Source organism: Dendrobates tinctorius, unplaced genomic scaffold, assembly GCF_039654945.1.
Source record: "Dendrobates tinctorius isolate UK_male_01 unplaced genomic scaffold, ASM3965494v1 ptg000021l, whole genome shotgun sequence".
NCBI classification, from domain to species: Eukaryota; Metazoa; Chordata; class Amphibia; order Anura; family Dendrobatidae; genus Dendrobates; species Dendrobates tinctorius.
Genome location: NW_027361689.1, coordinates 42474658 through 42501805, shown reverse-complemented (window position 1 = coordinate 42501805; position 27148 = coordinate 42474658). Strand labels below are relative to the sequence as shown.

General features: G+C 42.8%; 1 protein-coding gene across 4 annotated transcripts in view; it reads right to left on the bottom strand.

The window, feature by feature from the left end:
* The window catches only part of ITSN2 (intersectin 2), a 195723-nt gene that overhangs the window by 27297 nt on the left and 141278 nt on the right, over positions 1-27148 (bottom strand). For all 4 annotated transcript variants that reach the window (XM_073568317.1, XM_073568316.1, XM_073568319.1 and 1 more), the window contains 6 exons: positions 10599-10720; positions 10353-10459; positions 8109-8292; positions 7227-7325; positions 6982-7149; positions 3976-4188 (listed from right to left, as the gene is read on the bottom strand). In XM_073568317.1, the coding sequence (XP_073424418.1) occupies positions 3976-4188; positions 6982-7149; positions 7227-7325; positions 8109-8292; positions 10353-10459; positions 10599-10720 (893 nt within the window). The remainder of the gene's footprint in view (positions 1-3975; positions 4189-6981; positions 7150-7226; positions 7326-8108; positions 8293-10352; positions 10460-10598; positions 10721-27148) is intronic.

Sequence of the window (27148 nt, the reverse complement as noted above, 5' to 3'; positions counted from 1 at the left end):
GGCCGGCACAGCCCCCCGGCAGGCCGGTACAGACCCCCACAGGGTGCACAGACCACCGGCAGGCCGGCACAGCCCCCCACAGGGTGCACAGACCACCGGCAGGCCGGCACAGCCCCCCGGCAGGCCGGTACAGACCCCCACAGGGTGCACAGACCACCGGCAGGCCGGCACAGCCCCCCGGCAGGCCGGTACAGACCCCGGGCAGTCCACACAGCCCCCCGGCAGGCCGGCACAGCCCCCCGGCAGGCCGGCAGAGACCCCCGGAAGGCCCGAAATGACGGCGCATCATGATGCGCACACACCGCGCATCATGATGACGTCAGTCTGTCAATCAACTTTGAACTTCCGATTCCGATGCCGAATTCCGATATTGAAAAAATATCGGAAGTCGGTATCGGAATTCCGATACAGCAAGTATCGGCCGATACCCGATACTTGCGGTATCGGAATGCTCAACACTAATCACAAGCCTAAAGAAAACTGGTTAACGGTGAAGGGCTTTTACAAATGTGGTGCTAACATTTGTAAAATATGCAAATATGCCCAAATTTCTCAGGAATTCACTAATAATGATCATACTTCATGTTTTAAAATAAAAAATTATATCAATTGCAATTCTAGCAACATAGTGTATAAAATTAATTGTGAACAATGTGATTTATCCTATGTTGGTTGCACCTCGAGGCAGCTAAAAATAAGAATAAGGGAACATTTAAATGATATTAGCAATACAAATAATTTTATACGGAATGTCTCAGCAGTTTCCAAACATTTTATTGATTGCCACGCCCGTAATACATCTCACCTTTAAGTTCAGGGAATAGAAAAAGTAAACCTGTCATCCCGTGGGGGAGACATCAGGCGATGTCTCCTTACTCGGGAAGCATTTTGGATATACCATTTAAATACTAGACATCCAAACGGTCTCAATAAGAGACATGATCTATTGTTGCACTATTGTTGAATTTCCCTTTTTTTTTTTTTTTTTTTTTCCTCAAAAGAGGAAAAAAAACTTTGTTTTTTTTTTTTTTTATGTCGCTTTTGTATTTAATTACATGTGTCCAATTGGATTGGCTCATGTGATTTTTATATGATGTTTTATTCGTTAAGCTACATATATATGTCTAATCTAAGGCAAATTTCAAACATGGCTTTGACAAAGACCGTCTGGTCGAAACGCGTAGCCTGTCATCTCTGTTGTGGTGAGGTTATATGGAGAGTCTTCACCATTGTATGTTTTAACGGTTTTTCATTAAAGAAGATTTTAATAGCAGCTGGAGCAGAACTTTCCTTCTATGGTCTATGACGTTGGTCCGCACGGAGCTCCGAGTTTCTGCGCTTGATCTCTGGTGAGCTGGCTATTTCTTTCTATTTCTATAAGAGAATGCTGCAATAATAAACCTCCGAGATAAAAAATGAAGAAAAAAAACAGATGAAAATATGGCTCTTGGAAGAAGAGACAGAAAATAGTAAAGCAAAAAAAATGAAAATTGGCTGTGTGACTAAAGGTGATGACATGGGGTTTCCAGAGATTATAGCATTGCCGGTACCAGGCAGAGACCCTACAATAAGCCCCTTCAGTGCGCCGATCGGTGGGGTGCTATCACCACGCTGACATAAGGAACCATCCTAGAAATGTGAAATATTTTCAGGAATTAGAGTAGTTCTCCATATTTCGCGCATGCGCAAAGCAATCTTGCCTCGCGCACGCGCGGTATGCTTGCCCAACTGCGGGCAAAGCCGAAAATCTGCATCGGCGCATGCACAGTAATATGTCCCGGAACACAGCGAAATACTTCCAGGACATAGTGTACCAGCGCCATGCTGCAGTACCGCTAACAACCTAATTTCCTAACAGGTCAAGGAAACTCATCCTCTCTTGCTGACTTTATCTTCCAAAAGGTAGAGGAGAAAACAAGGGGATCTGCTACCTTGGATCTAATCCTTATAAACAGGGAGGAAATGGTTGAGGAGGTAAAAGTGGCTGGGACCCAAGGAGGTAGCGACCATTCTATTTTAGAATTTTGGATAACTAGAGGAGGAAGACCTGTGAAGACTCAGACTTCAAGGTTTGATTTCAGAAAGGCAGATTTTAAGGGATTCAGAAATAGAATTGGAGAGATCCAATGGCTGGATATCCTTAAAGACAAAAATGTCCAGGAAGGATGGGAAATCTTGAAAAATGAAATTCTCAAAGCACAATTGTTAACAATTCCGTAAAGAGGGAAGAATAGGAAGCATTTAAGGAAACCAGGATGAATGAACACAGAACTTAAGCACATGCTAAAATGGAAGAAAAAAATGTTTATAAAATGGAAAGAGGGAGGCATATCTAAAGAAGAATATAATGCTGTCTGCAGAACCTGCAGGGCACAAATCAGATTTTCCAAAGCTGACAATGAATTGAGGCTTGCAAATGTTCCTATCTTCAAAAAGGGGAAGAAGGTGGACCCAGGCAACTATAGGCCGGTGAGTCTGATTTCTATACCAGAAAAGATCTTTGAACAAATTATTAAACAACATGTATGTCAGTACCTGGATAAGAATGAAGTGATTAAACAGAGTCAGCATGGGTTTGTAACTAATAAGTCATGTCAGACTAACTTAATTTCCTTCTATGACGGAATCACTGAGTGGATCAAGGAAATGCTGTAGATATAGTATATCTTGACTTCAGCAAAGCATTTGACAAAGTATCTCATACAATCCTTATTGAAAAAATGACTAAGTATGGAATGGACAAGGCAACTGTTAGGTGGATTCATAACTGGCTTAGTGATCGGACCCAAAGAGTGGTCGTAAATGGCTGCACATCCAGTTGGAAGAATGTCTCAAGTGGGGTACCACAGGGCTCTGTCCTGGGCCCTGTATTGTTCAACATCTTTATCAACGATTTAGATGGAGGAATTGAGGGTAAACTGATTAAATTTGCTGATGACACAAAGCTAGGAGGGATAGCTAATACTAGAGAAGAGAGAGATGATTCAAAAATATATAAATAAACTGGAGAAGTGGGCAGCAACTAACAGAATGGTTTTTAACAGGGAAAAATGCAAAGTACTACATCTGGGCAATAAAATGAAAAAAGCATATACAGAATGGGAGGAATAGGGCTAAGTGACAGCACATGTGAAAAAGACTTGGGTATACTAATAGATCACAGACTGAATATGAGTCAACAGTGTGATGCAGCAGCAAAAAAGGCAAATGAAATTCTAGGATGTATTAACAGAAGCATACAGTCTAGATCACGTGAAGTCATTATTTCCCTCTACTCCTCTTTGGTCAGACCTCATCTGGAATATTGTGTCCAGTTTTGGGCGCCACATTTTAAGACATCAACAAACTGGAGCAAGTTCAGAAAAGAGCGACCAGAATGGTGACCGGTCTGCAAACCCTGTCTTATGAGGAAAGGTTGCAGGATTTGGGAATGTTTAGTTTGCAAAAGAGAAGACTGAGAGGAGACTTAATAGCTGTCTACAAATATCTAAAGGGCTGTCACATTGTAGAAGGATCAACTTTATTCTCATTTCCACAAGGAAAGACTGGAAGGAATGGGATGAAACTGAATGGGAGGAGACACAGATTAGATATTAGAAAAAACTTTTTGACAGTTAGAGTGACCAATGAGTGGAACAGGCTGCCACGAGAATGGCGAGTTCTCCTTCAATGGAAGTCTTCAAACAGAGGCTGGACAGACATCTGTCTGGGATGATTTAGCGAATCCTGCTTTGAGCAGGGGGTTGGACCAGATGGCCCAGGAGGTCCCTTCCAACTCCACGATTCTATGATTCAACCTGTGGACAGGTGAGGCGCTGTGTTGGAGGGAAAGTATTTATTTTTCTCTCTAATCCTGGACTACCGTTCAACTTGATTTCTTGCTGATAAGTAACATGCCATAAGAAATGGTGGAATGTGAGAAAGGCTCCATACAGCGGTGACTGCGCCCTCCATGCTGGGCCGGTAGCCCCTTACCATCTTGTACATCTTGTACTGGGCGTTGGTCCGAGGACTGAAGAGCCTGTCTGATCCGGAGGACACAAACTGCTTCACCATGTAGGTGAGGAGCAGGAAGTCGTTGAAGAGGAAGCCGTACAGCTCCTTGTTGCTCTTGGTCTTGTACAGTTTGCCGCTGTGCAGGATCTTGCGGGGCCCCAGGCAGTTCGTCAGGGAATTAAACGTGATCTGCTGTAAAAGGCAAGAGACAAACTCTGTGATGGGAAAGATTCACTACAGGGAGGAGAGAGAACGTTACGTGGTGGTCGCTGACGGTCAACGGACAACAGGACACAGGACAAAACTAGAGATCAGCAAAAGGACTCGCAGGACCAGAGTGCAGTGGTCACATCTGTGGTCAGTGGATGGGAGCGAAACTCCTACCTGACGGCATATCCCCAGAGCCTCTACTGATTAATGGGCTGGGTACAATGTCAGCATTGCAACGTGACACGTGTGATGTTGCACTGGCCCTACTAATCAGAAGAGGCGCCGGGGACGGTGCAGAATGTCAGAAAACAGTGAGGAGGCCGCTGCACCAGAGGGCGAGCGAGTGAGTACGCCGACCGACTGCACACAGGCTGGTATATACCTCACCTAAACACAACGCAGAATACACCTCACCATCACGCAGCATAGCATACGCCTCACCATCACACAGCATAGCACACGCCTCTGCTATCACACAGCCCAGCATACGCCCCTCACCATCACGCAGCCCAGCATACACCTCGCCATCACGCAACCCAGCATGTACATCACCATCACGCAGCCCAGCATACGCCTCACTATCACACAGCATAGCATACGCCTCACCATCATGCAGTCCAGCATGCGCCCCTCACCATCACACAGTCCAGCATACACCTCGCTATCTCACAGCATAGCATACGCCTCACTATCATGCAGCCCAGCATGCACCCCTCACCATCACGCAGCCCAGCATACACCTCGCCATCACGCAACCCAGCATGCGCCTCACCATCACGCAACCCAGATACGCCTCACCATCACGCAGCATAGCATACGCCTCGCTATCACACAGCCCAGCATACGCCCCACTATCACAGTGCAACATTCATCCCACCATCACACAGTGCAGCATATGCCCACTATCACAGACCAGCATGCACCCCACTATCACACAGTGCAGCATACGTCCCACTATCACAGTGCAGTTTACATCCCACTATCACACAGTGCAGCATACGCCCCACTATCACAAACCAGCATGCACCCTACTATCACACAGTGCAGCATACGCACCACTATCACAGACCAGCATACGCCCCACTATCACACACCAGCATACGCCCCACTATCACACACAGTGCAGCATACGCACCACTATCACAGACCAGCATACGCCCCACTATCACACACCAGCATACGTCCCACTATCACAGTGCAGTATACATCCCACTATCACACAGTGCAGCATACGCCCCACTATCACAGACCAGCATGCGCCCCACTATCACACAGTGCAGCACACGCACCACTATCACAGACCAGCATACGCCTCTTTATCACAGTGCAGCATACATCCCACTATCACACACCAGCATGCGCCCCCACTATCACACAGTGCAGCATACGCACCACTATCACAGACCAGCATACTCCCCACTATCACACAGTGCAGCATACATCCCACTATCACACAGTGCAGCATGCGCCCCACTATCACACAGTGCAGCATACGCACCACTATCACACAGTGCAGCATACGCACCACTATCACAGACCAGCATACTCCCCACTATCACACAGTGCAGCATACATCCCACTATCACACAGTACAGCATACATCCCACTATCACACAGTGCAGCATACATCCCACTATCACACAGTGCAGCATGCGCCCCACTATCACACAGTGCAGCATACGTCCCACTATCACAGTGCAGTTTACATCCCACTATCACACAGTGCAGCATACGCCCCACTATCACAAACCAGCATGCACTCTACTATCACACAGTGCAGCATACGCACCACTATCACAGACCAGCATACGCCCCACTATCACATACCAGCATACGCTCCACTATCACACACCAGCATACGCCCCACTATCACACACAGTGCAGCATACGCACCACTATCACAGACCAGCATACGCCCCACTATCACACACCAGCATACGTCCCACTATCACAGTGCAGTATACATCCCACTATCACACAGTGCAGCATACGCCCCACTATCACAGACCAGCATGCTCCCCACTATCACACAGTGCAGCACACGCACCACTATCACAGACCAGCATACTCCCCATTATCACAGTGCAGCATACATCCCACTATCACACACCAGCATGCGCCCCACTATCACACAGTGCAGCATACGCACCACTATCACAGACCAGCATACTCCCCACTATCACACAGTGCAGCATACGCACCACTATCACAGACCAGCATACTCCCCACTATCACACAGTGCAGCATACATCCCACTATCACACAGTACAGCATACATCCCACTATCACACAGTGCAGCATACATCCCACTATCACACAGTGCAGCATACATCCCACTATCACACAGTGCAGCATACATCCCACTATCACACAGTGCAGCATACATCCCACTATCACACAGTGCAGCATACATCCCACTATCACACAGTGCAGCATATGCCCCACTAGCACAAAGCGCAGCATACACCTCACTATCACATAATGTTTATATTTAACCATCAAATAGCACAGCATACACCTCGCTATCACACAGCCCAGCATACTCCTCACTATCGCATTGGGCAGCATACACCTCACTATAACATAGTGCAGCATACGCATCATTATCACACAGCATAGAATACGCCTCACTATCACACAGCGCAGCATATTCCTCACCTACGCAAAGTGGATCACCTTACCAACACACAGTAGACCCTACTTTTCACCATCACAATGGCACACATGCCTTACCCAGAGGACGTCAGGGGAGCTCAGCCATTGCCATTTCTTTACCTCAGTTAGTCCATCGCACTGAACGTGTGCTTGTATCCACTCCAGCTTATCCGAATTCTCCTTTTCTCGAACGCCTTCATTAACCTGAGAGCACAGTTCCTCCGAGCGCTCCAGAGCCTCCCTGAGATGACTATGGTCACGGTGGTGCTCCGGTGTGTTCTCTAGGATCTGGTGAGACATTGGGATCAGAAGTGAATGTGGAGGATGGGGATCCTGCATACACATGGGCTAGGCTGGATACTCACGTTCTTCAGGATGAGAGGATACCGAGTTATCCGTTGCATAGGTTTGAGCAAGAAGCTGGATAGAGGCATTCCCTTGCAGCGGGGGTCAGTAGCAAGTCTCTGAAGAGCAAACACACAGGCATATTAGGCTAAAACGTAATTAGTGCAAACTAATCACAGTATCCAAAAAAGGGAACATCAGCACCTAATGACTGTTCAAACCAAGCACAGGTGATCCATGCACCACCGGAGTGGTAGAACAGCTCAGTGCAACTTCTCAACTACTGGTTTCCCATCTATATCCGACCTCCTCATCCCTGATTGTTAGATCTGACTTTACAGGAGCCAGAAAAGGGCAGAGAAAGATGGAGATCAAGTAGGTGCAAGGTGCACCTGTGCTTGGTTTCAACAGTCATTTTGTACTCATGGACTCCCTTAAATCTATGGGAAGCCCTTGCAACTTAATTTTAAAGAATATTTCGGAGCTGATGGATTTGATGCATCAAACTTACTTGTACTGGTGATTACATGGCTGCCATCATTACTAGGACAGCTGAGGACCTTGTAGTCATCCCTGGAGGAGCCATAAAAGAACTACCCATATTTTTAAAGAACAATTTCCTTGGAAAAGGCATCAATCAAGATGTACCCCGATAGTCACAGTAAACCCCCCTAATTTTATCACCTCTACAAGTACATACAAATGCATATACAGAAGGAGGAGACCTCAGTACTGGGGAGGGGGGGCTCATGTAATGAGCTTACAGAGACCCTTCATGCACCATGGCAGGACGCTTCCTGCAATCAATGGTGTCCGTATCACACATAGTAGGCACTGAATAAGGCGCAGATCCCTAGCTCAAAGGATAAGCAGTCAAGCAGTGAGGGTCACCGTAAACCAACCTTCAGAAAATCCTTAAACTCAGGACCTTCATCAGTTTTCGACTGCAACAGGGCGGCTCCATTCAGCTGGCAGCTGCAGAATCGGATATAAGCTTGCATATGTGACAGCTCGGTGACCAAGATGTCTCCTATCATCTCCACTGGCATCTTCTCCCCTCCGGTCTTCTTGCGCACACGCAGTGCCCTGCAAGTATGGAGACCATTAATACACAGAGCCTCAAAATATGGCATAGCAGGTTAAAGGGAGATGGCAGCAAGCAGAGATCTTCAAGCTAATGCGGTTTCATGGCTGTCGAACAGCCGCAGGGTCTAGAACATATTTTTCGAGCACTCTGAAGACACTTGGTTAGCACCCGAGCATGCTCGGAGACCACCTTATCTGTTCACGTTCGCTCATCACTACTCAGTACCCAAAATCTCTGAGTGGTGCCAAAGGGGTTTGATCTATCTATAAAGACATTTAATCCTGGAAATCAGTGCTGGTCTTTGATCACAGACTTCACTAATGTTATCGCCTCAAGTTTATTAGGTCATTTTGACTTAATATCCTTAGGTTTAAAAAAAAGAAGAAAAAAAATTCAAATGACCTATAACTAGACGGTCTCTGTCTCTGGAGGACATGGCTTGCCCTTTATTTACACCTCCAGCCCATTGACTTCATTGTGCACTAAGCAATGCTTTAGTCCACCTGTGGAGGCGCTGCAGGAAAAGTGAATACTTGCCAACAGGTTTAACTACAGATCACTATAGGCTGAAGCAGCAAGGAACTCTGTGATAAGGGATTCCTCAAAAAAAGAGAACTGCTTAAAAGAGGACCTTTCAGTAGTTTTAGTATGTTAAACTGACCACATCATGAAATAGAGACTGCAGAGCTGAATTAGAGGTCTTTTCTCTTTTTTTAATTTCTAATCTCCATTGTGGAGATATTAGCTTGTAAAGTTTAGCTTATAATTTATGAAGTGCCCCCAGATTTGCCTCGGAGGGTGTGTACTTTTTCACATGCATGACGTTGACCAATCATAAGCAAGAGGAGACATGCAAGGGAAAGAAGAATACACCTCCAGAAGGTCAAAAGAACAAGCTTTCTCCTGTGAGATGCAATGACAGCCCTGTTCTCTGCAGCTACCGTGAAAAGTAGAGCAGGTTGGAGTTTGATTACAAACACCTCTAACTTTTGTCTGACAGCAGTCAGTGAGGTGGTAGCAGGAGAAGGATAAACCGAGTGTGAAAACAAAAGCGTCTGCAGCTCTCCTCTCACAGTGCCATCATCAGTGAATACACCTTTCCCACACGGACTGTCATGAGTTGCAAGCTGAAGGTGCAATCTCACTCAGCTCTGCTGAATTCACTCTCCCTCCCACACGGACTGCTGTGACATGAAAGCTACCAGAGGTGTTTGTAATCAAATTCAGCTCTGCTGCACTCCCATCATTGCTCACTGACTGCTGTGAAATGAAAGCTGAAGAATTAGCCACACTCAGTCCTGCTCGGTACTATAAAGTAGCTTCAGAGATCTGGACTGTCATTACAACTCACAAAAGAAAGCATGTTCTTTCCTGCGCATAACTCTGGCATATGATTGGTCAAAAGAAGTGCTATGCTAATTTTTTATAGTATAGAGCAAGAGACACCAGCGGCAAAGCCACAAGACTGCGGGTAAATGCACTTCAGGAATATGACCACCGGCATTTTCCTGAAGTGGTTCAGCTAGGAAAACACGTCGGCTGCACCGTCATCTGAAAGATGCCGTGTAAACCGCCAGAGCGTTGGACTTTGAACCCACGGAGGGGGGAGTAAAAAAACAAAAATTTTTTCAGTTTTTTTTTTAAGCAAACTGCTCCTGGAGGACAAGGGTTTTCTTAAACCAGGAAACCCTTATAGGCTTAAAAAGCAGTTTGCTTAAAAAACAAAAGTGAGCTTTACCCCCCCCCCCCCAGGTCCAAAGTTGAGTTGTCTTAACATTTTGGTCTCCAATTATGACAATTTGGCATAGGCATACCATCGGATACCACTGAGGTCAATGTGTAGCCATCACAAGCCTGGGTCTAAACTACATAAATGGAGGCCAAAATACAGAAGCTAGCAGAAGACCCTAGAAGCGGTGGAACTTGACAACCGAATCAATAAGCTGAGTTTTACGAAGATTGATATTTTCTAGCATTCTAAGCTTTTGGCAAGAATTAAGGAGGTTGGACGCTCCTTTAGACCCAGCCTACAGAGAGCTGAAAAACCCCGTAAACTCACTTCAGTAACTTTGTGTTGGACATAATAAGCTCCTTCCAGTTGACAAAGATCATCGCCATTTCGGCCTCATTCAGAACACCGGATTCTGCCATCGGCTTCTGGAAGACCTAGACGGAATCCATAAAAATTAGCAGAAGGCCATGATAACACTCAGGAACTACCACTATATTGTATGCGCCAACCACATTTAGCAGTGGAAAAATCAGCTGTGGGCTGCCCGACAGAAATCTCCAACCAAGGCCTCACCTCAATCACAAGCTGAAGATCGTCCATGTATCTCTCCTCAGTCTGGATCAGCTCGTGTATATAGCCTTGTCTCTTCCTCTCCATGGGTTGCATGGTGTCCAACGACTGGAGGTCAGCACACCCTACAAGCATACAACCATCACGTAAGGTCTAATGATCAGAGGAGTTTTGAAGAATCAACTAAAGATGTAGCAAAGGTCACCTTGACTTACAACGCTCCATCTTGACAACCGGTCAAATCTTACATTACCGAAGCCATTGACTAATGTCAAGTTAGTTATTAGTGATGAGGGAACATGCTCAGATAAGGTGTTATCTGAGAATGCTCAGGTGCTAACAGTGTGTCTTCAGCGTGCTTGAAAAATATGTTTGAGACCCCGCGGCTGCATGTCTCGCGGCTGTTCGACAGCCACAAAACATGCAGGGATTGCCTAACAAACAGCCGTGAGACATCGAACATATGTGTGCACGCCGAAAATACTGTTAGCACCTGAGCATGCTCGGAAAGCAAATTTTTTGCCAAAAAATTCAACAAAAGTGATGATCAAAATTAGAAATGAGAGAATATTTCAATATTCGGTTCGGATTAGGATCGTCGTATTTGCAATATTCGCCGAACGCCACTGGACTCAACGGAAGTACAGGTAAGTGAATATGTTCGGAAACAATCTTCACACATAATTTCGGCACAAATATGGCAAATTCGGATTCGGCGATCATTTTCCAAACATATTTGCTCATCTCTAATCAAAATATTAAATGTACTCCAAAATAGTAACATAGAAAAAAAACAGTTCAGCATGAAAAAAACCACGCCCTCCTACAGTTCCATCTTCAGAAAAAAAAATACATTTTGGATCACAAAAAATGATGTTGTAAACCAATTGTTTTAATTTAAAAAAAAAAAAAAAATCAAGGTTAAAGCCACTAAATAAAATAGAAAAACTGTACAAGTCTGGGCTTTTGTTTTGTTTGTTTTTTTTTAATCATATTGACCTGAGGAATCATATTAACAGCCCATTTTTACTGCAAAATAAATGTCTTAAAAAAACAAATCCTAAAATAATCAGTAGTGGAATTTTTTTTTTTTTTTCACTATTTCACCACTCTTCAAATTTTTTTTTCCCTATTTTTCACTACATAGCATAAGGTAGCAAGAATTGCATCACCCACATAAGACAATTCTGCAAAAAAAAGAAAACAAGCTTTAATAGGGAAAAGTGTTATAAGAGTGCAGTAAATGAGATGGCGCAGTCGGTGGGGAACTTGGATTGAGGATTTAAAGGGATATTCTCATTTAAAGGATGCTGATTGCTGGGGGAGTCAGACCCTACCTGCCTGAATGCAGCCATATTTGCGCAAGCGCCACGGTGCCCATCCATTGTCTAAAGGACTATTGGAAAAATCCTATACAGCGCTGGACGACATCGGGAGGTCACAAACAATGGATGAAGCGGTGGAGCTCGTGGAATTTTATGTTTTCACCATTCTGTGACCCTCTGGCACTGGAGAAACTACAACTCCCAACATGACCACCACTGCCGGTATTACATAAGCTGCGTCGCTGCTTTTCTCAGGACAGAACAGGAAGATAAGCCATAATTAGTCAACGCTTGATGACCTGACACAAGACATGCGAGTGGTGACATCCTGGAATGCAGCTAAGCGACGTCTTATAATTAATTACCTTATTATTAGGCGGAAATAGGAATGAATATTTACGTAGGCAAAAACAAAATGGTGTCCTGTGATTGGTTACTATTGGCAAGAAAAACAATTTCTCTTTCAGTCTGATAAATCGCCCCCTGCCACACTATTTTAGCTGGCCAGGTATTATAGACTGCCCCCCTGAACAGACATGGACGGCAGTGCTCCGGGGATGCAACACCAACGCTCAACATACTAGGCCTCATTTTGTTGTCAATAGCAACCAATCAGAGCTCACCTTTCATCTTGTAAACAGCCTTTTAAAATGAAAGCTGCAATGCAATTGGTTGCCGTGGGCAGCAAAGCATTTATTTAAGACGGCTGTATAAATCTGCTACAAGAACCGCTAAAGACAACAGGCCTGGTCCATCAAAGCTTTAGCATCACAATTCTGGAGTACAACGCTTTAAAAAGTCGCAACTTAAGGCTGCGAGGAAAATTTTGTGACTTTTGGTGTTCTCACACCATTTTTGTCCACCTCTAAAAAAGTGAGCGGCGATGGCGCGGAACAGAGGCGTGTAGACGGCCACTCGTCATATTCGGAGGGGTTCAACTTTGCTCACCACAAAATCTTAGTCCAGCATGGACTGAAGGAAAGGGGCACAGGACTGGAGTAAGAAGAGAGATGAGGGGCACAGGACAGGAACAAGACTGGAGGCGAGGGGCACAGGACTGGAGTAAGAAGAGAGATGAGGGGCACAGGACAGGAACAAGACTGGAGGCGAGGGGCACAGGACTGGAGTAAGAATAGAGACGAGGGGCACAAGACAGGAATAAGACTGGAGGCGAGGGGCACAGGACTGGAGTAAGAATAGAGACGAGGGGCACAGGACTGGAGTAAGAATAGAGATGAGGGGCACAGGACAGGAACAAGACTGGAGGCGAGGGGCACAGGACTGGAGTAAAACTGGAGACGAGGGGCACAGAACTGGAGTAAGAATAGAGACGAGGGGCACAGCACAGGAACAAGACTGGAGGCGAGGGGCACAGGACTGGAGTAAGAATAGAGACGAGGGGCACAAGACAGGAACAAGACTGGAGGTGAGGGGCTCAGAACTGGAGTAAAACTGGAAGCAAGGCGAACACGTCTGGAGTAAAACTGGAGACGAGGGGCACAGAACTGGAGTAAGACTGGAGGCGAAGGGCACAGGACTAGAAGAAGACTGGAGGCGAGGGGCACAGGGCTGGAGTAAGACTGGAGGCGAGGGGCACAGGACTGGAGTAAGGCTGGAGGCGAGGGGCACAGGACTGGAGTAAGGCTGGAGGCGAGGGGCACAGGACTGGAGTAAGACTGGAGGAGAGGGGCACAGGACTGGAGTAAGGCTGGAGGCGAGGGGCACAGGAATGGAGTAAGGCTGGAGGCGAGGGGCACAGGACTGGAGTAAGACTGGAGGAGAGGGGCACAGGACTGGAGTAAGGCTGGAGGCGAGGGGCACAGGAATGGAGTAAGACTGGTGGCGAGGGGCATAGAGTTGTATGCAACATGTAGGATGCTCCTGATTCAAAATGAAACGTGCTCCTCTTTTTTTTTTTTTTGATCAGGAGCCTCATACTTCATCCCGATCCCTCATCAATATCGGAAGACCACAAGTCTTTATGAATCAAGGCCAATATGACAGGTTTCTTCTCAACCTCTTCCCATGACATAACGTACTATTACATTGTGTAGAGGATGCATGGATGTGCTTGCTACTAAACTTCTTAAATTCTGCTGTCAATCACTGACTGGGTCATTTAAGTGGTATAATTGTATAGGTGTGTCCATTTGGGCGCCCATTGCCCCACATCATCACATGATCATGGGGTGCCGATGGGTTGGCATGATAGCCAGGGGCTTACTGAAGGTGCATGTTGATGCCAAATTGGCACTCCTGTTCTGCATAACTACAATTTTTTGCTATATAAAGCAATACTGAAGTATATAGTGCAAGCAATCAAATAATAGAGGAGAGGACAAGAAAAGAAAGAAATTAACAAAAAAAAAAAAAAGTTGTTAAAAACATCTCAATTCACCCTCTCCCATCTTCCAATTAATAATAAAAAATGGCTTTGGAAAATATAATCAGAAATGTCCAATGTATCAAATTGTTAAATTATTTCACAAACATGGTAAACACCATGAAAAAAGGAAATTCAGAAATGTTCTAAGAAAATTGGCGATATAAAAAAAAAAATCTGAAAAAATAATTGGGTTTAAGCTGCTAAAATATGCATACAGTGAATATAAGAAGTTTATAAACCTCTGTTAGTATCAACAATAATATGCAAAATGCAACTGAAATCTTTTCAGATGGAAAGAGAAAAAATAAACAACTAAAATATAAAGTGGCTGAATATACAGTGGGTACAAAAAGTATTCAGACCCCTTTAAACTTTTCACTGTTTCATTGCAGCCATTTGGTAAATTCAAAAAAAGTTCATTTTTTTCATATTATTGTACACTCTGCACCCCACCTTGACTGGAAAAAAAAACAAATGCAGAAATTTTTGAAAATTTGTTAAAAAATAAAGACTGAAATATCACATGGTCATAAGTAGTGTTGAGCATTCCGATACCGCAAGTATCGGGTATCGGACGATACTTGCTGTATCGGAATTCCGATACCGACTTCCGATATTTTTTCAATATCGGAATTCGGCATCGGAATCGGAAGTTCAAAGTTGATTGACAGACTGACGTCATCATGATGCGCGGTGTGTGCGCATCATGATGCGCCGTCATTTCGGGCCTTCCGGGGGTCTCTGCCGGCCTGCCGGGGGGCTGTGCCGGCCTGCCGGGGGGCTGTGTGGACTGCCCGGGGTCTGTACCGGCCTGCCGGGGGGCTGTGCCGGCCTGCCGGTGGTCTGTGCACCCTGTGGGGGTCTGTACCGGCCTGCCGGGGGGCTGTGTCGGCCTGCCGGTGGTCTGTGCACCCTGTGGGGGTCTGTACCGGCCTGCCGGGGGGCTGTGCCGGCTTGCCGGGGGGCTGTGCACCCTGTGGGGGTCTGTACCGGCCTGCCGGGGGGCTGTGCCGGCCTGCCGGGGGGCTGTGCTGATGTCCGGGGGTCTGTGCAAGCATCGTCCGATGGGACTACAAGTCCCATCGGGCGATGCCTGCTACCATGACAGTGATTGACACATTAGCCAATGATGGGACAGTAGTAGTCCCATCATCCGGCTAATGTGTTAAATGTTATTAAAAAAAAAAAAAAAATACTACATACATACTACATGCATGCTACATACATACTACATGCTACATACATACTACATATATACTACATACATACTACATACATGCTACATACATACAACATGCATGCTACATGCATGCTACATACATACCACATACATACCACATACATACTACATATATACTACATGCATGCTACATACATACTACATGCTACATACATACCACATACATGCTACATACATGCTACATGCATGCTACATGCATGCTACATGCATGCTACATGCTACATACATACCACATACATACTACATACATGCTACATACTACATACATACTACATACATGCTACATACATGCTACATGCATGCTACATGCATGCTACATACATACTACATGCATGCTACATACATACTACATGCATGCTACATACATACTACATGCATGCTACATACATACTACATGCATACTACATGCATGCTACATACATACTACATGCTACATACATACCACATACATACTACATACATACCACATACATACTACATACATACTACATACATACTACATGCTACATACATACTACATATATACTACATGCATGCTACATACATACTACATGCTACATACATACCACATACATGCTACATGCATACTCATATATACTACATGCATGCTACATACATACTACATATATACTACATGCATGCTACATACATACTGCATGCTACATGCATGCTACATACATACTACATACATACTACATGCTACATACATACCACATATATACTACATACATACAATACATTCATACAATACATACATAGACATACAGTACATATAACATAGAGTAACATACCAATACTTGTCACATTGTTCCCCGAAGCCATTGTCTTTTCCGGAATAAATATTAACATAACAAACCACAAAAATACTCACCCACGATCCGAAGCAGTCCACGAGTGTGTCCCACGACGATCTTGGGTAGAGAACGGCAGCATCAGATGATGCTGCCGTTCTCTACGGGCTGCAGGAATCCAATGACGGAAGGTAGGTATCCTTCCGCACTGTATTCCTCCGCCACTTAAAAAAAAAAAAGTCCCTAGTCTCACTTTATGCCATTGCTGCGTGGGAAATTCCCACACAGCAATGGCATAAAGTGAGACTAGGGACTTTTTTTTTTTTAAGTGGCGGAGGAATACAGTGCGGAAGGATACCTACCTTCCGTCATTGGATTCCTGCAGCCCGTAGAGAACGGCAGCATCATCTGATGCTGCCGTTCTCTACCCAAGATCGTCGTGGGACACACTCGTGGACTGCTTCGGATCGTGGGTGAGTATTTTTGTGGTTTGTTATGTTAATATTTATTCCGGAAAAGACAATGGCTTCGGGGAACAATGTGACAAGTATTGGTATGTTACTCTATGTTATATGTACTGTATGTCTATGTATGTATTGTATGAATGTATTGTATGTATGTAGTATATATGTGGTATGTATGTAGCATGTAGTATGTATGTAGTATGTATGTAGCATGCAGTATGTATGTAGCATGCATGTAGTATATATGTAGTATGTATGTAGCATGCATGTAGTATGTATGTAGCATGTATGTAGCATGTATGTAGCATGTATGTAGCATGTATGTAGCATGTATGTAGCATGTATGTAGCATGTATGTAGTATGTAGCATGTATGTAGTATGTATGTGGTATGTATGTAGCATGTAGTATGTATGTAGCATGCATGTAGTATGTATGTAGCATGCATGTAGCATGCATGTAGCATGCATGTAGCATGCATGTAGTATGTATGTAGTATGTATGTGGTATGTATGTGGTATGTATGTAGCATGCATGTAGCATGCATGTAGCATGCATGTAGTATGTATGTAGCATGTATGTAGTATGTATGTAGCATGTAGTATGTATGTAGCATGCATGTAGTATGTATGTAGCATGCATGTAGCATGCATGTAGTATGTATGTAGTATGTATGTAGTATGTATGTGGTATGTATGTGGTATGTATGTGGTATGTATGTGGTATGTATGTGGTATGTATGTAGCATGCATGTAGCATGCATGTAGTATGTATGTAGCATGTATGTAGTATGTATGTGGTATGTATGTAGTATGTATGTAGCATGCATGTAGTATGTATGTAGCATGCATGTAGTATGTATGTAGTATGTATGTAGCATGCATGTAGTATGTATGTAGTATGTATGTAGTATGTAGCATGTATGTAGTATGTATGTGGTATGTATGTAGCATGTATGTAGCATGCATGTAGTATGTATGTAGCATGTATGTAGTATGTATGTGGTATGTATGTAGCATGCATGTAGCATGCATGTAGCATGCATGTAGCATGCATGTAGTATGTAGCATGTATGTAGCATGTATGTAGTATGTATGTGGTATGTATGTAGCATGTATGTAGCATGCATGTAGCATGCATGTAGTATGTATGTAGCATGTATGTAGTATGTATGTGGTATGTATGTAGTATGTATGTAGCATGCATGTAGTATGTATGTAGTATGTATGTAGCATGCATGTAGTATGCATGTAGTATGTATGTAGTATGTATGTAGTATGTATGTAGTATGTAGCATGTATGTAGTATGTATGTGGTATGTATGTAGCATGCATGTAGCATGCATGTAGCATGCATGTAGTATGTATGTAGCATGTATGAAGTATGTATGTAGTATATATGTAGTATGTATGTAGCATGTAGTATGTATGTAGCATGCATGTAGTATGTATGTAGTATTTTTTTTTTTTTTTTTTTAACATTTAACACATTAGCCGGATGATGGGACTACTACTGTCCCATCATTGGCTAATGTGTCAATCACTGTCATGGTAGCAGGCATCGCCCGATGGGACTTGTAGTCCCATCGGACGATGCCTGCACAGCCCCCCGGCAGGCCGGCACAGCCCCCCCGAAAGGCCCGTACAGACCCCAGAGAGGCTGTACAAGGGCAGGAAAGGGTTTTTCTTATTCCGATACCGGAAGTCCCATAGACTTGAATGGGACTTCCGGTATCGGAATCGGCGATACCGATACTTTTTTTAAAGATCGGCCGATACCATCCGATACGATACTTTGAAGTATCGGACGGTATCGCTCAACTCTAGTCATAAGTATTCAGACCCTTTGCTCAGTATTAAGTAGAAGCACTGTTTTGTGCTACTACAGCCATGAGTATTCTTGGGAATGATGCAACAAGTTTTGCACACCTGGATTTGGGGATCCTCTGCCATTCTTCCTTGCAGTTCCTCTCCAGTTCCATCAGGTTGGATGGTGAACGTTGGTGGGCAGCCATTTTCAGGTCTCTCCGGAGATGTTCAATTGGGTTTAGGTCAGGGCTCTGGCTGGGCCAGTCAAGAATGGTCACAGAGTTGTTCTGAAGCCACTCCTTTGTTATTTTAGCTGTGTGCTTAGGGTCATTGTTTAGTTGGAAGGTGAACCTTCGGCCAAGTCTGAGGTCCAGAGCACTCTGGAAGAGGTTTTCATCTAAGATATCTCTGCACTTGGCCGCATTTATGTTTCCTTCAATGGCAACAAGTCGTCCTGTCCCTGCAGCTGAAAAACACCCCCATAGCATGATGCTGCCACCACCATGTTTCACTGTTGGGATTGTATTGGGCAGGTGATGAGCAGTGCCTGGTTTTCTCCACACATACCGCTTAGAATTATCACCTAAAAGTTCTATCTTTGTCTCATCAGACCAGAGAATCTTATTTCTCATAGTCTGGGAGTCCTTCATGTGTTTATTTAGCAAACTCTATGTGGGCTTTCATATGTCTTGCACTAAGGAGAGGCTTCTGTCGGGCCACTCTGCCATAAAGGCCCAACTGGTGGAGGGCTGCAGTGATAGTTGACTGTGTGGAACTTTCTCCCAACTCCCTAGTGCATCTGTGGAGCTCAGCCACAGTGATATTGGGGTTCTTCTTTACCTCTCTCACCAAGGCTCTTCTCCCATGATTGCTCAGGTTGGCTGGACGGCCAGGTCTAGGTAGACTTCTGGTCAGGGCTGTGGAGTCGGTAAGCCACAGTTGCAACTCCGACTCCTGGATTTTATCAGGCTCCGACTCCGGCTCCGGCTCCGACTCCTTCATAAACGGCCAATTCATAACAACAAATTTACTGTTGTAAAATATTAAACATCGTGCTTATTCAGTTTCTCACCATCATATAAGTAATCAGACCACTTAGAGCAAAAACTACATTTATTAGAATACAATTAGAATATAGCAAATAACTTTTACAAACTTTTCTAAACTGTAAGTAAATATGCAATAAACACTTTTATGCAGTTAATAAGAAGAAATCTATAAATTTGTCCTCAGAAAAAGTATTGCCTCTGTCAGATCCTCCTTCATGGATGCCCTCAAATCTGATCTAATTATTTTGAGAGCAGAGAACAACCTCTCTACACTAACTTGTGTTGGTGGCAAAGCAGTAACCACTCGGGCAACATCTCTGACAATGTCAGGATACAGAGGAATCGCTTGTTGCACTGTTATTTTTGATGAACGGTCAAATTTCTCAATTTCTTTTAGTGCACATGAAAAATTCTGCTGAAATGTACTGGCTGTGTTCCTTGATGGGGATGACTCTTCTTCTATGCGGGAACGCTTTGCACGGTCTTTGTGATCCAAATATTTTTCGAAATTAAATTCTTCATCAGTTGATGATGAGGGTGAAGATGTGGCAGGACGACCAAATTCTTCTTGTTCCTCCTGACTGTTCTGCAACCCTTTCATCCTTACTGCTATTTCAAACAGAGCTTCTTTTCCTTTACTTAGCTGTTGATCATCTAGAAGAATCCGATGCATTGGGTCTACATAAACAGCTGCCAAAAGAATGTTATTTTGTAATAGTAGCTCCTCTCTCCGTTTCATTGATGTAGCAATGCCATTTGCAATTAACCCTCCTCTTTGGGACAGGCGAAACATCAGGTTCTTCCACTCCTTTAAGAAAATACCTGGAGTTAAGTCCTCTGCTTGTAATTTTTTAGTCACTGTAAATGGGTGCTCTAGCAATTTTTCCAGCTCAGTCACCTGATTCCACTGACTTTCATTTAGCATCAGTTGAGGGTTAGCCATGTCTACAAGAAAGGTTTTCAGTTCAACCAAGCGCTGAATCATTAAGTAAGTACTGCCCCATCGTGTGGCTTGATCAATAATTGCCCCTTTTCCAGCACGTCTCTTCAAAATTGAGTCAACTTTAGGGGTTCTGGCAACAGTAGCCAATTTTCTCACCTTGCCAATCAGTGCAGCAGCATGTCCTTCTTGCAGACTGTCTCTTATAGCCAGCTGTAGCGTATGCACAACACAGCGCATGTGATAAATGAAAGAACATATTGACACAGTTTCAACAAGATCATCTAAACTATCATGTTGCTGTTCATCTGAAGCAACTTCAGTTTGCTCCTCAGTTACAATACTGTCTTCCTCTATTTCAAACATTTCTGTGTCTGTGGACCCAGAATGTTCTTCTAGCTGCTGGTCACCATCATTACTCTCATTCATTAGCTTAATAGTACTTATCATATTTGAAGCATTGTCAGTTACGACAGAAAGAACTTGCTCTTTTTTAAGTTCATAGTCTTGCAGAACCTTTTCCACCAAGACCTGGAGAAACTCACTGGTGTGATGAGCTTTGGTGTCTTTTACTGCCAATGTCTTGGTAACTATTTCATTTTTGTCACAAACAAATCAGACATTGATGGCAAAATAGTTCACTCTGTGACGTGTGCAGGCATCCATTTTAAGAAACAGAAAGCGTCCCTTGAGAGTTTTTTTAAGTTCTTCCTTTTGTTTAAAAGCTTCTTCGATTACTAATTTTCTAATACTCTCTCTCCAGAGAAACACCAAGCTTGCGGGCCATTTCCCCATTCAGACACATAAAAGCTGGTCGTGAAAATGATGAAATAGGCACACTATCCTTTACAACAAGCTCTATGATCTGTTTTTTAAATGTATCTACTGTCATTGTCACAGTAACTTTGTCACTGACAAAATATCTTGCAACGGATGGCTGCAAAGTTCTCTGCTCCTTTGTTTGGCTGGAAGAGCTGGGCACTGGTTCATTGGTTTGGATGCAGTCTCTCTCATCCACTGCTTTCAGTACTTCTGGATGAAAGCGCTGTAAATGTCTCTTTAGATTAGAAGCTCTGGTAGGAGCATTTTTATCTTTGCCTGAATATGCACTCATCTTGGCTTCACAGCATTTGTTTTCGTCTGGATCATTTGTCATACACTGACAGACATAATGTTTTCTATCTTGAGTGATGGTGAAATGTTCAAATACAGCTGATTTAATGTGATGCTTCTTTGACATTCTCAGGTTTTTAATTCTGCATTCACAATCCAAATGACAATTGTTTTTCCTAAAAACAATTGTACAAAATTATTGCCAGGTCGTACAACTGATATAGTGGTCAGTAATACTGTTATTATTCCTCATGTACTCACAGTTAACTGATGCAAAGTTTGTTGACAGGATAATACTTCTTACAGTCTTCCTCTTCTGAGTAGCAGGCAGCTGTGAGATGCTTGGAAGACGCACACCTAGTATGATCTAGTCTAGAGGAGGAGCTTTACTACTAAGAATTTGCAACACATTTTCACTTTCAGTTTCATACATTGTAAGTAGGGGGGTTGGGGCAGCATGAGGTTAACCAAGTATAAGATTAGATAAGGGCAGTGGAGAACAGTGACACACAAGAAGTAAGAAATGTCTCTATCTCCAGCAGAACTGCTTATCACTGTTGTTCATAGTTTGATAGAACATATATATTTGAGTAACATTTATAAAATTCATATGAAAGTTCAATTATGAAATATTAATACATTTTTTTTAAAGCTGGAGTCGGAGTCGGTACATTTCTACCGACTCAGACTCCAACCAAAACTAACTCCGACTCCACGACTCCGACTCCACAGCCCTGCTTCTGGTGGTCCCAAACTTCTTCCATTTAAGGATTGTGGAGGCCACTGTGCTCTTAGGAACCTTGAGCACTGCAGAAATTCTTTTGTAACCTTGGCCAGATCTGTGTCTTGCCACAATTCTGTCTCTGAGCTCCTTGGCCAGTTCCTTCGATCCCATGATTCTCATTTGGTCTGACATGCACTGTGAGGTCTTATATAGACAGGTGTGCGCCTTTACAAATCAAGTCCTATCAGTTTAATTAAACACAGCTGGATGCCAACGAAGGAGTACAACCATCTCAAGGAGGATCACAAGGAAATGGACAGCATGTGACTTAGATATGATTGTCTGAGCAAGGGGTCTGAATACTTATATGACCATATGATATTTCATTTTTTATTTTTTTAATAAATTTGCAAACATTTCTACATTTGTTTTTTTCAGTCAAGATGGGGTGCAGAGTGTACATGAATGAGAAACAAATGAACTTTTTTGAATTTACCACATGGCTGCAATGAAACAAAGAGTGAAAAATTTAAAGGGGTCTGAACACTTTCCGCACCCACTGTATATGCACATCATTAAACACTGTTGAAGTACCCTTTGAATTGCTAGTATTCAGGGGGTATTTTGAATAGGAGTCAGCATGGCACATTTAGAAATGGCAATTTTTGCCCACTTTACCTTGCAGTAGCTCCTAATCTATCAGACTGCAAGGGCATCTCCTGTGAACAGCACCCTCTTAAGGTCACTCACAGATTGTTACTTGGATTCAGATCTAGTCTCATGGCCATTCCAAAACGTTGATCTTCTGGTAAACCCATTCTTTTAATGATTTGGATATATGCTTGGGGTCGTCGTGCTGAAAGTTCTCTTCATCTTTGGCTTTTTTATTAAGGGTCAGATGGCTTTGTTGCAAAATTCACCTGATATTTGGAACTGTTCACAATTCCCACAACCTTGACTAAAGCCCTAGTTTCAGCTCATCAAAAATAGCCCCAATGCATAATGCTGCCTCCACCATGCTTCACTGTGGGTATGATTATCTTTTAAGCAGTCTTAGTTTTGCACCAAACATACATTTTGGAATTTTTGCCAAAAAAATTCAACCTTGGGCTCATCACACCATAACACATTTTCCCACATACTTTTGACAGACTTGATGTTGGTTTTGGTAAAACTTAGCTGGGCTTGAATGTTTTTCTTTTTAAGAAAATGATTCCTGCTTTCCACCCTACCCCTCAGGTCTGACATGGGAAGAACATGGGAGAGTGTTATCACATGCAATACACAACCAATACTTTACAGAAATTCCTGCAGCTCCTTTAATGTTGCTGTAGGCTTCTTGGAAGCCTCCCATACCAATTTTCTTCTGTTCTTTTCATCAATTTTTGAGCAACATCCAGGTCTAGGTAATGTCATTGTTATGCCAAATTTAAGCCACTTCTTGATTACAGTCTCCAAATATTCCATGGTGTATCTAGCGCATAGGACTTTTTTCTGCACCCTTCTCCTGATTACTTTCAACAATGAGATAGATCCCTCTGCTGTGTTGTAAGCTGTTTATGACCATGGTTTTTGCTGTAAAATTGCAACTGAGAAAATGTAAGGAAACTTCTAAGCTCAACATGGGGTTAATCATAACACTGATTAACCACTTTAAATGAAGGCAACTATGTACTGACTACTATTTAACATGTCTGAATGAGGCCTGACATTTTGCCCCACCAGAGTAGGAAAAAATTTTGACCAATGACACTGAGTACATTGCCCATAACGTGAACAGATGCACGAAACACCACATGGACTGTGATCATGTTTCCAGTAGATATGACTAGTGTGATCATCACAAGGTTGAACTTGATGGACCGGAGCCTATTTTTTCAATCCATATAACGGTCAGATGACCCTGGAGGAATTGTGTCAGACATGCAGACTGGTTTTTATATTTAATCCCCCAGACTGACAAGCCTAAACCCTAATGTCTATGTAGGAATTGTATACAAAGCAATAAAAGTCCAACGTGTCACCGTGCTGTCATCCCCATCACAAAGATGATGTTTGGTCTTCAGGAAAAAGAATTTACAAGCTTTATATTATATTACGCTCAATGGCATTCACACAAACGCTGCCACTTTAATTACAGCAATTACCAATTTCAGAATGATGAAATCACTGTATGCAGAACATGTGCTAATTAGGAAGGGTAATGCTTCTAGGGAGGGGAACAAGTTGGGCACGCTCCATTTCTGCACGGTATACAGTATATCCCATTATATAGCTTGTAAAGAAGGAGTACAGTACTCCATAGCATACCCATTGAAACTAAACTTTTACTTCCTGTAAATATATATATTTATTTTAACTTTTTTTATAGTCCAAGTATGGGACATAAAAATAAGACTTTTTTTAGCGATCTATCATTTTCTTTTTTTATTTTTTTTAAGTGTTTTGTTTTAGGTTGTGTGCCCACAATGAGTCCTTGGTGAGCTTTTGACGCTGCGTATTTTCAATGCGATAAAAGACAACGTCTTACACTTCAAGCAAAGTGGATAAGATTTATAAAAATCTCCTGCCCAATGTGATTTTTATTTTTTTTTAACTCTGCGTAAACTGACCCGCGACGTGTTTAAAATGGGGGTACAAAGAGTTTTAGGTGCGGATTCTCACCATAGAATTGCATTGGATGCGAAAAAAACGCAAGTAAAAAAAACCGCTCTAAAACCGTATGTAATCCGCACAAGACAGTATGAATAGTTTTGTCAAAGCCAAATATCGTGATGTATGAAAAACAAAGCAGCTTTATTCAAAATAATACAAACCAAAAATAGACAAACTGCAGCTTCAATAACGCAAAACACATGCAAAAAAAAACAACAAATAAAAACCACACCGACGCAATGAAAAAAAAAAGGCAACTGATCAAATTTAATTAATAAGTGCAGAAATACTACAAAAAAAGTAACCGATGGTTCACTGTAGGAACGTAGCCTTCGTGGTTAAAAAAAAAAGTTGAACTTTGCAAACTTTAAAAACTTTTCGGGACTTATTTTAATAAGTTTGAGGGGAGGTGCAAACACAAAAAAAAACAAAGCCAATTTGGCGTTCAAAAATGTTCTCCCTTTACGGCATTTCTCATATAGATTAATTCCGTCATTTTCATATATTAGACTACAATGCAAAATAGGCTTAATTTTTTTTAGTTCCTTTAGTTATTTTTTAAAAACATTTTTTTTTCTTTCTTTTAAGTCCGCCTAAAGGACCAATTATCATTTGATTGCATGTAGCATATATTGCAATACTAGGATATTGTTGTACAAGAAATGACCATCCCCAAAAATCTCTCCGAAATTGACAGCAATATCTAAATGGTTAACCAGCAGTGATCGGAGCTGGCTCTGGTCGCTGTTATTATGCGCCGACCGAAACACAACTGGCACTCGCTGTACATGAACGTCTCGTGTATGGGGGAGACGGGACGATCAGCTGCCATCCAACTGAACATGATGTAATTATCACTGAGGCCCCATGTGAAGTACTCACTAATGCACCAAGAAGTTGGCACTTTTTTTTATGGAACACCAGTCTCTAACACGGATTGGTAGATGTCATTCATGCTGGAAGTGCAATGGGGACATTTCAGTGCACCTGGAATAATATTTTGTGTGTGCACATTTGATGTAGTTTGCTTAGGCTTTATTTTAAATTATTTGTAGTGCAGAAATTGCTGCAATGTTGCACTGAAAAAACACATTTTCATTATTTTTTTTTCAGGCTCCAAAATGGAAATAAATTTAAAAAAAAAACAAAAAAAAAAAAAACACCATGCTCTTCAGTATTTTTAGGAGTTGTGCCCATGTAAAATACCATATACTGACAGTCTAGAAATGTATATAGTGTGGACCTCAGTCCCGTACACCAAGCTCTGCACTGTGTAGGTCGCACATGTGTAAGGGCACTTTGACAGCAGTGATTAACGGAAAAAAATTGATTTTTTTTTTATGCTGCTGATGAAAGGGTCTGAAATACACAAGAACTGTATTAATTGAAGTTTTATTATCAACACGTTTCGAAGCTGACACACTTCTTCTGGATATTACCATGCACAGAGCTGCAACATTCGACTGTTCTTGTCCATGATCAGGGTCAGCAGCGAATGAAGGACACACGTAGTAACTCCCTTTAACCCCTCCGGTCATAGGACCTGCTTATACATCCTATCTAAAGTGCCAGCCGTGCTATACAGCCAAAACCTGCCTCTAACCTAACAGCAGCAACCAGATCTTGCTCTGATCACTCCTCAATTAAAGTAAAAAATATTTTTTTAAAAGTTTTTTTTTCCTTTATAAAGTTATTTGTTATTGCCACGTAAGCAAAAGCATACGAGTACACAAATATTTAACCCATAAAGTAAATGAAAAGAAAAGAAAAATTGAAACTCCAGAATTGATATTTTTCGGTCACCATACCATCTGCAACCCCCCCCTTGAAAAACAACAAAATCAAAACATGTTATGTACCCCAAAATGGTACCAATAAAAACTCCAACTAACAATGCAACAAAACAAGCACTAACAGAGCCCTGTCAACGAAAACAAATTAATATGTTACAATCTATTTTCAATAAAGTTCCGAATTTTTCTTAAAACTCTTCAATAAAAAAAAGAATAAAAATCCGTCTGATATCACAGTAATTGTACTGACTTGAAGAATCATGTTA